Below are 14,006 nucleotides of genomic sequence, written 5' to 3'. Positions count from 1 at the left end.
ATCTGAGAAATGTTTGTTCCAAATGTAATGCTTTTATCTGTTTTATTACAGTTTTAAATGGTGAAATACCAGCTATTATGGCAGCCATTTTGAATTTTCCTGATAACTTGCTTCCTTTTTAAGTTTGAAATTTGCAACCCTTCTGGGATGTTTTCATATCACCTGAGGAATGTTTGTACCAAATTCCATGCTTGTATCTGCTTCATAACGGTTTTTTTTCGTTAGGGCCCGGGACTATGAGGAGTCAGGCACTTGATGTCAACGGGTAGCGGAGGCTTGTCATTTCAGCGCAGCACGTAGTGCACAGCATGACTGACCACCTCAGAACCAACACATCCTCTTCAAATAATAATGTGTACAGGACACTTTGAGATAAAAACGCGCACGTAACGACGAATCGCCGTTTGCTATTTCGAGAGACACAAACTCGAGGTTTTAGGTAACCTGCATCATGAGTCAAATACACTTCTAAATCCGGGAATTATCATCCGCCGGGGATGTCACGTTCACGGTGTTTGGCCATAGTGCTAGCATGAACGCGTCACATCCAGCGGCTCAGTGTCAGCTTCTCGGAACACCTTTTGCCTTGCTGTCCTCGGAACACTGTGGCAAGCCTTTGAGAGGAGAGGGAAAGCCGCAAGTGGATATCAGAATGTATTTCATCTCCGTTTAGCAATGGAAGCTGCTGGAATCGGTGAAGGAGCAGTGGATACGCGTGGATATCACTGGACACCGAATAAGCGTTTTCTCGAAAGAATTATCGGCGTTGCCTTCTCGGTTACTTTTACAATGTCACAATCAAGGAGATCCTCTTGAGGCTTCAAGTATGCACGGACATTGGTGATTTTGACTGATGTGCCATTGTAGGCACAACATTTACCAGTTTTTATCCATCACTGTGAATCATTTATCCTAATACCTGCTCCCTGCTCCCACTGAAATATTGACAGAACCAAATGCATTTCATAGAGCATAAAATAAAAATTCGTTACCCGGTGTCAATGGTGTCTCAACCAGATTTGCGCTGAATCCTGGTGCGGAACCGCGGGAACTGAGTTCCGACAAGCTGCATCTCGCCTTGGGAAGAACCTGTCACCATCGAAGTGGATATGTTGACATTAACGTGAAGATGGGTTTAGTTTTCGGTCTCTTGTGGCTGTTCAACATCTTTTTGGAGGGCATTCATTGCCAAGGAGTGTATGGTAAGCCAACGCATTTCTAAATACCCGACAGCTATAATTAATACCACCAACTTGACCTTGTGAAAATTGAATCGAATGCAAAATGTATGCTGTACGGTTAATCTCTGTTTTCTGTAGGCTAGAATTGTAAAACTACAACAGGTAGCCTGTATGTACTGTATTTCATCATTAAGACCGTGGCTCGCTGAAACCACAGGTGCTCTCAGGGCAATGGGGCAATTCAAACCTATGGTGCATGGCTGGTTAAGGAACGCACCAGCGTAGCATTGGCACTGTTTCTGAGCGTAAAAAAAAAAAAAACTACATCTCATCATCAATGATGTTATATTATTGGTCCGACCTTATATTATTCAACCACAGCGTTAGTGCGTGCGGTAAAGCGACTGGCAGAAACCCACGACCGATTGCAGAGCTTCATCTACCACCCAAGGCAGCACGAGCCTGGCAAAGGCATCAACATCGAATCTGACGTGTAGAGCTGGTGGAATTTGATGGAATCATGTATATAAATCCTTATAGGTATATCTAAATGTTGGAGTCTATCAAATCTGAATGGTTAGAGAAAATGGTCAATTGAATGTTGAAGGTTGAAAATAATTTTATATGAGCAATAATGCGATTGTGGGCCTTTAAAACCAAGACCCAGAAATGATATTGTAATAGTTTAATTACCCAATTTCATTGCCTGTTAACAATAATTAGCTCAATGTCGTTCCCAGAGACTAATACTATTACAAGATCAGATCACTGGTATTGAGAATTTGTCCCCCAGAATATCTGTCAGTCCCATGACTGCAACTGGTGGCTATTCCTCATGTTGTGCCATATTTTATCCACTGTTTAACTTAATGCATGATTGCAATCCTAGGGTGGCCAATAGCCAGAGTTGGGCATGAGTCAGGGGCCCTGCCTGTGGTTATGGGGTCACCTGTGCCATAAAGGTTCAGACCTCTTGGCATTGGCTGTAGTCCACTCACATACAGGGAGTCTACACTATTCCCTGTCTTAAGAAGTTCCCCATACTCAAACCCAAATGCAAACGGGGGAACACTTTTTAACAAAGTCCTGAGAGGCCATCAGGATTATCCTGCCACATTGATGGACCACGGCTTGAATCAGCTATTCTCTGGGTACAGGTCAGCTATTCTCTGGGCACAGGTCAGCTATTCTCTGGGTACAGGTCGAGGACACTAGCAAAAAGATCCAGACCTTTTGACCAAGGCTCTAGTATACATTTCTCACCCAGCAGCATTGTTTTGCCATATGTTACACGTGAGCCAACCTTTATGAGTGGTTTCCTACTGGGATATGACTGGCGTCATATGATGTTGCTTAAAGGAAAGATGATTTGTTATTGTACGGGGGAACCATCCAGATTAGAGGAAAATGTACAAAGCTATTTCCTATAGCTTCCGGTGGTTATTGGTGCACTTTAATGCACTTCTATAATGGTAATGTAGGACCATGATAACATCAGACCTAATCGTCATAACAGTAAACCCACTTAGGATGTACAGTAGTAGGTCTACATCATTTATGGTTGTGATTGGTCTTTTTCCCTTATTTATTATCAAATATTATGCATCTGACCACAATTTTCCACAACTACCAACACAAAAAAATCTCATTACCGCAACAGTTTTCAAATTCCAAAAAGTAATAAACAAATCACTTTCTAGTATTTTTTAAGCTCCCCTAATGAAAAGGGCTGAGTTAAACATAACACTGAAAATACAAATATTTAAAAAATGTAATTATTAAAATGTATTTCGTAATTTCTCATTACCGTAACACAACCTTTTTTTGTTTTTTTTTTGTTTTTGTTGTCATAATCACTTGTGAATGCATGTTGTTTTATTTTATTTTATTGATTTTCACATATTTGGGTAAAGAACAAAAGTCACTATCAGATTAAAGCCAAAATTACTTGTTTCATTTTTCTTATTCTTTCCTAAATATTGGTGCATTACGGTAATGATGAGCAGGTTTCAGAGCATGTTTCCATAACGTGTGTACATAGTTTGCCATTGAACATTTTTTTACTCATCTGTATCAGCGATTCAGTAACCCAACAAATCATCAGTGTAATTTGTTTGATCCCAAATGACTTGCGTAATACAAAAATCAACTGATCTTAATGACATGCATCTAATTTCAAAAGTCAAAAGTTTGACTTAAACATAACAACGTTAATACTTTATCCAAGGTCTTTACAGGTAACATTGGTGTATTAGGACGTGAATATTTGTGGTTGTAAAAGTATTTTTAGATGTATTTCTGGATTGAGTGGGATCCTATGGGCAAACTGCATAAGACAATATGCATATTGAGTATCTAAATATGTGAGATATGGACCAAAAACTGTCTTGGGATATCAAACAACAGTATATATAAGTGTGAAAACAGCTCCTCCTTTAAGTGGTGGGGTTGCTCTTTGCAGAAACACAAACTGGCGATTGAGGCTTAAAGAAAGTTAAATGGGGTCTATACCACCCAAATTTCTTGACAAACCTGACTTAATCATATAACTGTTTTAAAAAAACCAAAAATCTAACAATAGGTTTAGGGAGTGGTCCTAGTAAATAAATACATTTACCAGCAGAGCACAACCATTGACTATACATTAGAATTAGCTTATTATCATTACCGAATTTAAGGTTTTCATTACCGTAAAATGTATTTAAAATAAGACACTTTGGCAAAAACTAGACATCTTAGTCTTCCCGAATGAGAGTTGATTTCTGCAGATGCATCATGGTTTTGTTACTCAATTTGCTACAGGCATAAAACTGGTTTCATGAGAATCACCCGACTGCTGTTGTTCACATATGGTGCTACAGCACTAGGTTTACCCGTGTTCATGCAATATAATAATATAATATCCCATTTAGCAGACGCTTTTATCCAAAGCCACTTACAGTCATGCGTGCATACATTTTTTGTTTTGGTGTATGGGGTGGTCCCGGGGATCGAACCCACTACCTTGGCGTTACAAGCGCCGTGCTCTACCAGCTGAGCTACAGAGGACCACAATATGGTGCCCTTGGAGGACTTACACGTCTTTAGAAGCAGTACGAGGCCACTAGGTTTACCCGTGTTCATGCATTATGGTGCCCTTGGAGGACTTACAAGTCTTTAGAAGCAGTACGAGGCCAACACAGAAATGAGTCAGTGTTTGAATCAATCAGTTCATTTATATTTTCCAACTCGTTCCCCACTGCTTATCCCCAACCACAATTTATATTGGGCAACATGCTGATAGATTAGGCTACTTTGGCAATGCAGTTTTATTTTTGTGAATACATAAGGAGGATTGTAGGTTGCCACATTGTTACTGTCTGCACATCTTTATCTGTAGGCAAATGTTTGCCAAGATAATGGTTTATGTGATCAAATTCTCTCTAACTGTCATTAACGACAAACTTCAGGCATTAATGTAGTATAGTGTACTGCAAGTATCTGGAGGAAAATTATGCTGTCAACATATTTTCCGTCACAGCCAAGACCAAACATTAATACTCACTCCTCAGCCCCTAATTACAATATGAATCCTTTGAAATATGAATTATGCATAGTAATTTGAATGGATTCAGAGGCTTCGACTGATAATGCTACACCTCACCACTTTCGTTTGGTTGATCTGAAAGAAGGTTTATCTTTGATCAGCCTTTTTCTTATCCTCATTTTGTGTCTTTTTTGAAGATCAAGTAAAACATTTAAGTGAAATGGGCTTTTGCAAAAAGAGAACAAAGAGCTGAATTAATTGTCAACCTGGAAGGATTTAGAGGTGCTAATGGTTGCCTTTGGAGTGCTGGCACGAGTATGGTGTCAAAGAGTATGGTGTCAAAGAGTATGGTGTCAAAGAGTATGGTGTCAAAGAGTATGGTGTCAAAGAGTATGGTGTCAAAGAGTATGGTGTCAAAGAGGATGGTGTCAAATCTTGCCAGAATTTGTACATGCCAAATTTAAACATACACTCTTCGAAAAAAAGGAGCTACCTAGAACCTAAAATAGTTATTTGGCTCCATAGTAGAACCCTTTGTTTTTTGATTTCCACAGAGGGTTCTACATGGAAACCAAAAGGGTTCTACTTGGAACCAAAAAGGGTTCTCCCTGGGGGACAGCTGAAGAACCCTTTTGGAATTTTTTTGTAATAGTGTAGGTTTTGCTCATACCTTGTGAGGAAATCATACATTTTTTAAAAGCTGTGTAGCATTTAGACTTTTTTGTAGCAAACTAAGATTGTGATTTTTACAGTATCTTGTAGTGTTTGCTGCTGACAATGATTTAATTGCAGCTCACATTAAATGCCGTATGTCAAATCTCTGCAGCATTAAAATATAGTTGTATAGCTTTCCTTTTCTTTCAATGCTTTTGAAGTCTACAAAAACCTTGAACATGGAGTAGACCCGACATTTATTTCTAAGCTATTCAAATTAATGCTGGTTGCGAAAGATTAATATTTATTTTTGCCTTTCTTATGTTCTTAGTTCCTCATCCACTGACACCTTCACCAATTCTCTTGGATCCAGGCCCCCTCATTCCCTAGCAGTGTGAACCATATTCAAATAAGTCTTCTCTAACCCACCTGGTTCTCTCTATTCTACAGCTCCTCAGAGGGGTAGACTTGATCCATGGGTCAGATACGGTTTAGCTTCAGCTCCAGGCTTCCTACACTTGGGAGTATGGAAACACAAGACTAGATACTGCAAGACTAGATACTGCAAGACTAGATACTGTGTTACTGAATAAAGGAAGGAGTATGGAAACACAAGACTAGATACTGTGTTACTGAATAAAGGAAGGAGTATGGAAACACAAGACTAGATACTGTGTTACTGAATAAAGGAAGGAGTATGGAAACACAAGACTAGATACTGTGTTACTGAATAAAGGAAGGAGTATGGTAACACAAGACTAGATACTGTGTTACTAAATAAAGGAAGGGCAAATTCATTCAGACTTTTCTACATAAACATGTACCCACATCTTGAATCCTTTTTTTCATGATGACGTCACCACTGTCTCATGGAATCCACACAACTTCCTTTATGACCACAGGCCGCATAGATACCTGATTCCCCCACACTGTCACACTCTGGTTCTAGGACTTTTTGTGTTTAGTCAGGGTGTGTAGATTTCCGTGTGTTGTGTACTGTGGGTAGTGTCTAGGTGTTCGCGTTCTATGTTTGGTCAGTGACTCCCAATCGGAGGTAACGAGTGTCAGCTGTCGGCTCGTTATCTCTGATTGGGAGCCATATTTAAATGTCTGTGTTCACCTTGTGGTTGTGGGTTTTTGTTCTTTATTCAGTCGGTGTAACTGAGGACGTCACGGATCGTGTTTTGTTTTGTCGTGTGTTTCAAAATTAAAATCATCATGTTCACTCCCAACGCTGCGCTTTGGTCATACTTCATTGGCGATCGTGACACACACAACTTCCTTTATGACCACAGGCCGCATAGATACCTGATTCCCCCACACAACTTCCTTTATGACCACAGGCCGCATAGATACCTGATTCCCCAGTCACGTTCACTTAGTTCATCGCCTTGGGAACACGCTGCAACAAACAGAAGTATGCGCTCCTATATGTAGCATTCGGCTCAGTTCAAGTAAAAATAAAGCATTTTTCTCAAAGGCATCCGATCAGTCTTCAGTCTTTCAGTGGGTGGTGTGAACATTGACCTCTGAGCCTGAATGCTTCAAGTCATTCTTACATTTACATTTTACATTTTAGTCATTTAGCAGACGCTCTTATCCAGAGCGACTTACAGTTAGTGAGTGCATCCATTATCCATGCTTAAACACAATATAGTATGCCTTGTTGATGGAGCAGTACTGTACTGTAGGTTCAACCATCTGCAGACCGGAGAATCAAAATGTCCCTGTGATCATTTTCATGAATCATTTAGCTGTGATGAGGAGGTAATGTACTTTAGTTACAGAACAGTACTGCAGAATAATATACTTCACAGGACAAACAATCGTTCCATCCTTCCATTCGCTAGGCTCTGCAAACAAAAATAGTCATCGTTCCCAGAGAAAAGTGTATTTTTAAAGCGGCTGCTGCCATTAGATTTGATTATCAAGACACTTGTCACATCTCCAGCATGCATTGCTCAGCATTACAGGGACTGCTGTGATTAAAATGGCTTGGCGATGCTGGGTCAGTGGAAGCAACAATGCATATACTGTACTAGGGGTTAATCCCATCGCTCGGGGATCAGGTTGGATGACGTCAGGTCACTGTTTGACGTCAGTCCCAACGAGCACAGCTGACTTAGCACAGCGACAGACAGAGGGGAACCTCTAGGATCCCTAAGAGATTAAGAACAGAATGCTGGAACAGCTGAGGCCTGTACAAATCACCGGAACTGTGCCCAAACAGTATTGATTTGCTTTAAAATAGTCGTTGAGCGTTTGATTGAGCCCTCCTTGGAGTGCCAGATAGACATGGTTTGCATTTCTGAGACCGTTGGTTCCATTGAGCCAGCCAAGCTCAATCAAGCACAGCTAAAGAAAACAAATACTATTTGACCCCATGCAGGTCTGCAAATAACCTGTGTAGATCAAGATGATTGCTGCACTTTTCGTAACGTGGTTTTCCAAAGTGCTTATTTACCCCGTCCACTGAAGAGTAGCCAAGCTTTGAAATAGATATTTCTGTAATCTTGAGAGGTGGTTGGAGGTTGAGAGCACAATACCCATTATACTAAGTATATTTTTTCGCTGGCTATTTATTTTTTATTTGGAATTAAATTACTGTGTCAGCAGCTCTCAGCATGGTTTCTTCACCATCGGCACTTTGAGCAGAAGAAGCCACCTGAGAGGCTAGAGGCGAGGTCAAGACAGGAATAAAATGTTAACCAAAGTGAACAGTTCAAAAGGGTGAATTTCAGTAGCATTTTGAGGATAACTGACTCACAATGAAAAGTCTCCATAATTCAATACTTCATTGTAATGTAAAGTCATTGTTTATTTTCCCCCTCTGTTTCCCAGCTAATTATCATCTGCTAAGGAGTCAAGATTGTTGTGATACACAGTTACATAACCACACATATGAATTACTCTTATTATACGGATGGTTGGAACATGGACAATAGGTCTCTTACACAACCTTGTTTTCACCACATCTTGGCATTTACATTGTTATTGCATTCACATCGCTCTCATTGACCGACATATTGTTGGATGTATTATATAAAAGGGACATTACATATTGTCTGATAGGATAGAATATATAGTGCGACAGGACAGAGTGTATTGCATGTACTGGACAACAGCAGTTTGTTGACAGACAGTGATATTGTGTGACTGAATGTATCTGCTCATGTGTCCATCGTTAATCTGCACAGCCCGCACAATAGCATTCTTTGGCCTTAGGAACCCATCTGCCAGAGAGAGAGTGCTGGATGTTTTATCAACACACACAGATTAGGCAAATGCTCGGTTCACAGAGCACTGGAGAGGCCAGTTGTAGATTAGAAAAACTGAAGCCCTCTCTAATTAAGTGGAAAAGCCACTATCATTCGGGTTCAGTGTTCGACTGCTAACTTGCATTAAGAGAGTCCAGCACAGTGATATTCTGTTGACGTTTTAGTGGATCTTTTTTTGATTCGTTGCCAAACACTTGAATTTGTCACGCGGTCCAAATTGAGTGTAGTGAATATACACTGAACAATAAGATAAATGCAACACGTAAAGTGTTGGTCCCATGTTTGATGAGCTGAAATGGCGATGGTGGTGCTGAGGAGTATTTCTGTATTTCTGTCTGTAATAAAACCCTTTTGTGGAAAAAAGAATAATTCAGATTGTCTGTGCCTAGCTCCCCCTGTGCCTAGCTCCCAGGCCCACCAACGGCTGCACCCCTGCCCAGTCATGTGAAATCCATAGATTAGGGTCTAATTTATTTATTTCAATTGACTTATTTCCTTATATGAACTGTAAATTGTTGCATGTTGCGTTTATATTTTTGTTCAGTATATTATAACTTCAGTTGAACATGATAAATCCGAGTCGTTTATCCCATTGACAGGACTTATTGTTTACAGCTCTCTCCAAGGGGACCATCTCTGACAGTGGGTATACGAGTTTGAAAATGGATTGAAGGTGACAGATAGCAGATTTGTGCAAAATACACACCTCCTTTGTGACTGTCAGTTTAAGCCTGTGTGGGATAGTTAGGAATGGCACTGTATTTATTATATATTGATATATCGTGAAACATGGTATACGATATTTGTGACTTGCCTGGACAAGACTGAAACAGCCACAGGTGGTACTGCCATTGGACATCTTAGGATAGCAAAATCAGTGATTTGCCCATGGATTTAAGGAGATGCACTGTCCATTTCCACTGCTCCTCAGGAGAGTGTGGGCCCGTATAACATTGAGTGGTTAGGCTTGGCCGGCAGCCTGGCCTGCTTCTCTTCCATCTCACCTTCTTCCTGTTATTACCCTAATTACGCAGAGAACACCTCCTTACCGCTCACGCACCAGAGGGTGTAGTGGAGAAATCAGTCACGCTCACATCTGGAGGCCACCAGGTAAAGCCTGAGTTTATTATTGGCTGGCTTTGCGCAGTGCTGTGGTTCTGATAAACAGCCATAGCATTTACTAGTGAACACACTTAGGAGGAAGTTGCTTGTTTACGTTATTGACTGATGCTTTTGGATTGCTTAAAGCCCAATGGGTTCTGCATGCATTAATGACAGACAAACACAAACATACAGCATCCTGGCTACATTAGTACATACAGAGCCTTCATAAAGTATTCATACCCCTTGACTTATTCCACATTGTGTTGTCTTACAGCCTGAATTCTAAATGGATTCAATATATATTTTTTCTCACCCATCTACACACAACACCCCATAATGACAAAGTTCATTGCTAAGAAGCCATTTTCAAGTCTTTCCATAGACTTTCAAGCCGATTTAAGTCAAAACTGTAACTAGGCCACTCAGGAGAATTCAATGTCGTCTTGGTAAGCAACTGAAGTGTATATTTGGCCCTGTGTTTTAGGTTATTGTCCTGCTGAAAGGTGAATTTGTCTCCCAGTGTCGGTTGGAAAGCAAACTGAACCAGTTTTACTCTAGGATTTTGACTGTGCTTACCTCTATTCCGTTTCTTTTTATCATAAAAAACTCCCATGCCGATGACAAGCATACTCATAACCTGATGCAGCCACCACCATGCTTGAAAATATGAAGAGTGTTACTCAGTGATGTGTTGTGTTGGATTTGCCCCAAACATAACGCTTTATATTCAGGACATAAAGTTGATTTCTTTGCCACATTTGTTGCAGTTATACTTCAGTGCCTTATTGCAAACAGGATGCAGGTTTTGGGCTTATTTTTATTCTGTACAGGCTTCCTTCTATTCAGTTTGTCATTTAGGTTAGTATTGTGGAGTAACTTCAATGTTGTTGATCCATCCTCAGTTTTCTCCTAACACAGCCATTAAACTCTGTAACTGTTTTAAAGTCACCATTGACCTCATGGTGAAATCCCTGAGCGGTTTCCTTCCTTTCCAGCAACTGAGTTAGGAAGGATGCCTGTATCTTTGTAGTGACTGGGTGTATTGATACACCATCCAAAGTGTAATTAATAACTTCACCATGCTCAAAGGGATATTCAATGTCTGCCTTTTTTTTCACCCATCTACCAATAGGGGCCCTTCTTTGCGAGGCATTGGAAAACCTCCCTGGTCTTTGTGATTGAATCTGTGTTTGAAATTCACTGCTCGACTGAGGGACCTTACAGATAATTGTATGTGTGGGATACAGAGGTAAGGTAGTCATTCAAAAATCATGTTAAACACTATTATTGCACACAGAGTGAGGCCATGCAACTTATTATGTGACTTGTTAAGCAAAAGTTTACTCCTGAACTTATTTAGGCTTGGCAGAACAAAGGGGTTGAATAATTATTGACTCAAGACATTTCAGCTTTTCATTTTTTCAAAAAATTCTGAAAACATAATTCCACTTTGACATTATGTGTGTAGGCCAGTGACCCCCCAAAAAATCTCAATTTAATCCAGATGTGGAAAAAGTCAAGGGGTGTGAATACTTTCTGAAGGTACCGTATGTTGGCATTGCTGTCTGATACACGATAAGGCATATTTATTCAGCCAGTAATCATTTCCCCTCTGATGCTGTTTTTCACATATCTACTGTGCTGTTTGTAACTTCCATATCAAAACGTGATATTTTTTTTATCCTGCTGATATTTTAAACTGCAGAAACTGTAAACTTGGCTTTGCAGATTTCCTACCGCATGATATCATTTGATGCTCATAAAGAATTCCCCTTGGGTGTAGTGGTTTCCATGTTCTTATGAGAAGGAGGAGTTGGGATACCTAAATATTGTTGATGTAGTCCTCGAGCGGGCGTCTATGTCATCCATTATTAATGCTTCTATCAGAAGTCTTTGGGAGGCATCCACTCGTGACGGCACAGGTTCCTTTACAAAGGCAGATTCGAGCTTGTCCAGAGAAACAATGTTTTCAGAGCATATACCATAATCTCAATCCAATCAATATCACTTAAAGGTGCTGTGTAAAGCTTCCCATCAACCAGCCGATACGGAAAACCTTCATAATCCCACTAATATGATGGAAAGATGCTTCAACGAAATTCGATTCTCAATTTTGTATTTTTTTGCAATGGGTTTTCAAAGCAGTTTATGGTCTATATTTTGTTGCAATTCTAATCCGTTTTACTAGACCGGTTGGAAAATGGGAAGGTTAAGTAATAACACAGATGACTACTGTATATTTTTAAAATATTGTTATGTCACTGCTTTTATTATTATGCCAAAAAGGAAGTGCTGCTCAGCATTTGGCATTATGATGACGGGACATTAACCTCTATGATGACGGGACATTAACCTCTATGATGACGGGACATTAACCTCTATGATGACGGGACATTAACCTCTATGATGACGGGACATTAACCTCTATGATGATGGGACATTAACCTCTATGATGACGGGACATTAACCTCTATGATGACGGGACATTAACCTCTATGATGACGGGACATTAACCTCTATGATGACGGGACATTAACCTCTATGATGACGGGACATTGACCTCTATGATGACGGGACATTGATCTCTATGATGACGGGACATTGACCTCTATGATGACGGGACATTGACCTCTATGATGACGGGACATTAACCTCTATGATGACGGGACATTAACCTCTATGATGACGGGACATTAACCTCTATGATGACGGGACATTAACCTCTATGATGACGGGACATTAACCTCTATGATGACGGGACATTAACCTCTATGATGACGGGACATTAACCTCTATGATGACGGGACATTAACCTCTATGATGACGGGACATTAACCTCTATGATGACGGGACATTAACCTATATGATGACGGGATATTAACCTCTATGATGACGGGACATTAACCTCTATGATTACAGGACATTAACCTCTATGATGACGGGACATTGACCTCTATGATGACGGGACATTAACCTCTATGATGACGGGACATGAACCTCTATGATGACTGGACATTGACCTCTATGATGACGGGACATTAACCTCTATGATGACGGGACATGAACCTCTATGATGACGGGACATGAACCTCTATGATGACGGGACATGAACCTCTATGATGACGGGACATGAACCTCTATGATGACGGGACATGAACCTCTATGATGACGGGACATGAACCTCTATGATGACGGGACATTAACCTCTATGATGACGGGACATTAACCTCTATGATGACGGGACATTAACCTCTATGATGACGGGACATTAACCTCTATGATGACGGGACATTGAAGCATCACTAACCTCTCTAGGATCAGGATAATCCCAAACTTTGGGATCAGAATGATATCAAGCTTTACATTTAAAACCCATAAAAAGCCACGTCAGCATTGAACTTGGATATGTAACATACTGTTTCTCAGAATGTTATGTAATTATTTACTATACTGATTTCTGAGGAATAAATACGACTTTATTAGGTACAAGCATCAGAACAAAATGTTTTGACATGAACATGATGATACAAATTGCTGTAGTGCTTTAGTACTGTACACAACCCTTACAGTACAACACAGTTGTATTCCACAGAGCCTTACTCTGACGAAGAATGAAACATGTAGGCTGTTGTTTTGGGAAGTGGGAGTCTGGTCTATTGCCATGATACTCCTATACTGTCAGCATCTGAGTGATGGAGGCGGGGAGAACCGGCCGTGGCTCGGGTGGCTGAGGTCCTTGATAATCTTCTTGGCCTTCCTGTGACACCTGGTGTTGGAGATGTCCTGGAGGACAGACAGTGAGCACCCAACGGTGTGTTCGGCTTAGCGCCACTTCATAGGGTAGTCCGCTGGTTTCTGTCCACAACATAGACTGCCTCTGGTCTGCAGACCATGGGAGAGACTTATAAAGTCTACAAGTCACGTTGGAGGTTACCTCCAGTGTGTTTCAGTTAACGCTCTCTCTCTGTTTCTGCGTTTTATCAAGCCATTAGCTGTAGATTTAGAGGGAATGACTGTTAATAAGTGGTAATGACTGGTAATGAGGATATAGCAGATTACTGGGAGCAATATGGGCGCGCTTCATTTTGTGCTTGGCTGCAGACTCTGAATGATTGTCTATGCAGGGTTTGGTTTCCCCCCGCTGCCACCTCTCTGGAACATTCCATGGGATTTCACCTTAACTAGCAGCTACCTCAGTCTCATCAAAGGCGAAGGAATGGACGTCGGGTCGAAAGGCCTGGAGGCATAGTCGGCTTGGGAGCA

The 14,006-nt window shown here is 40.7% G+C and overlaps 1 protein-coding gene across 1 annotated transcript in view; it reads left to right on the top strand.

Moving 5' to 3' along the window:
• Positions 1-931: 931 nt before the first annotated feature.
• The window catches only part of LOC311145963 (MAM domain-containing glycosylphosphatidylinositol anchor protein 2-like), a gene marked incomplete at its 3' end in the record, with an annotated part of 191,280 nt that continues 178,205 nt past the window's right edge, over positions 932-14,006 (top strand). The window contains exon 1 of the mRNA XM_084182369.1: positions 932-1,202. Within this exon, the coding sequence (XP_084038495.1) occupies positions 1,130-1,202 (73 nt within the window). The 5' untranslated portion in view covers positions 932-1,129. The remainder of the gene's footprint in view (positions 1,203-14,006) is intronic.

This window comes from Coregonus lavaretus (genome assembly GCF_964263955.1).
Source record: "Coregonus lavaretus genome assembly, chromosome: 18".
NCBI lineage: Eukaryota > Metazoa > Chordata > Actinopteri > Salmoniformes > Salmonidae > Coregonus > Coregonus lavaretus.
This window is presented reverse-complemented; position numbering and strand designations above follow the sequence as displayed.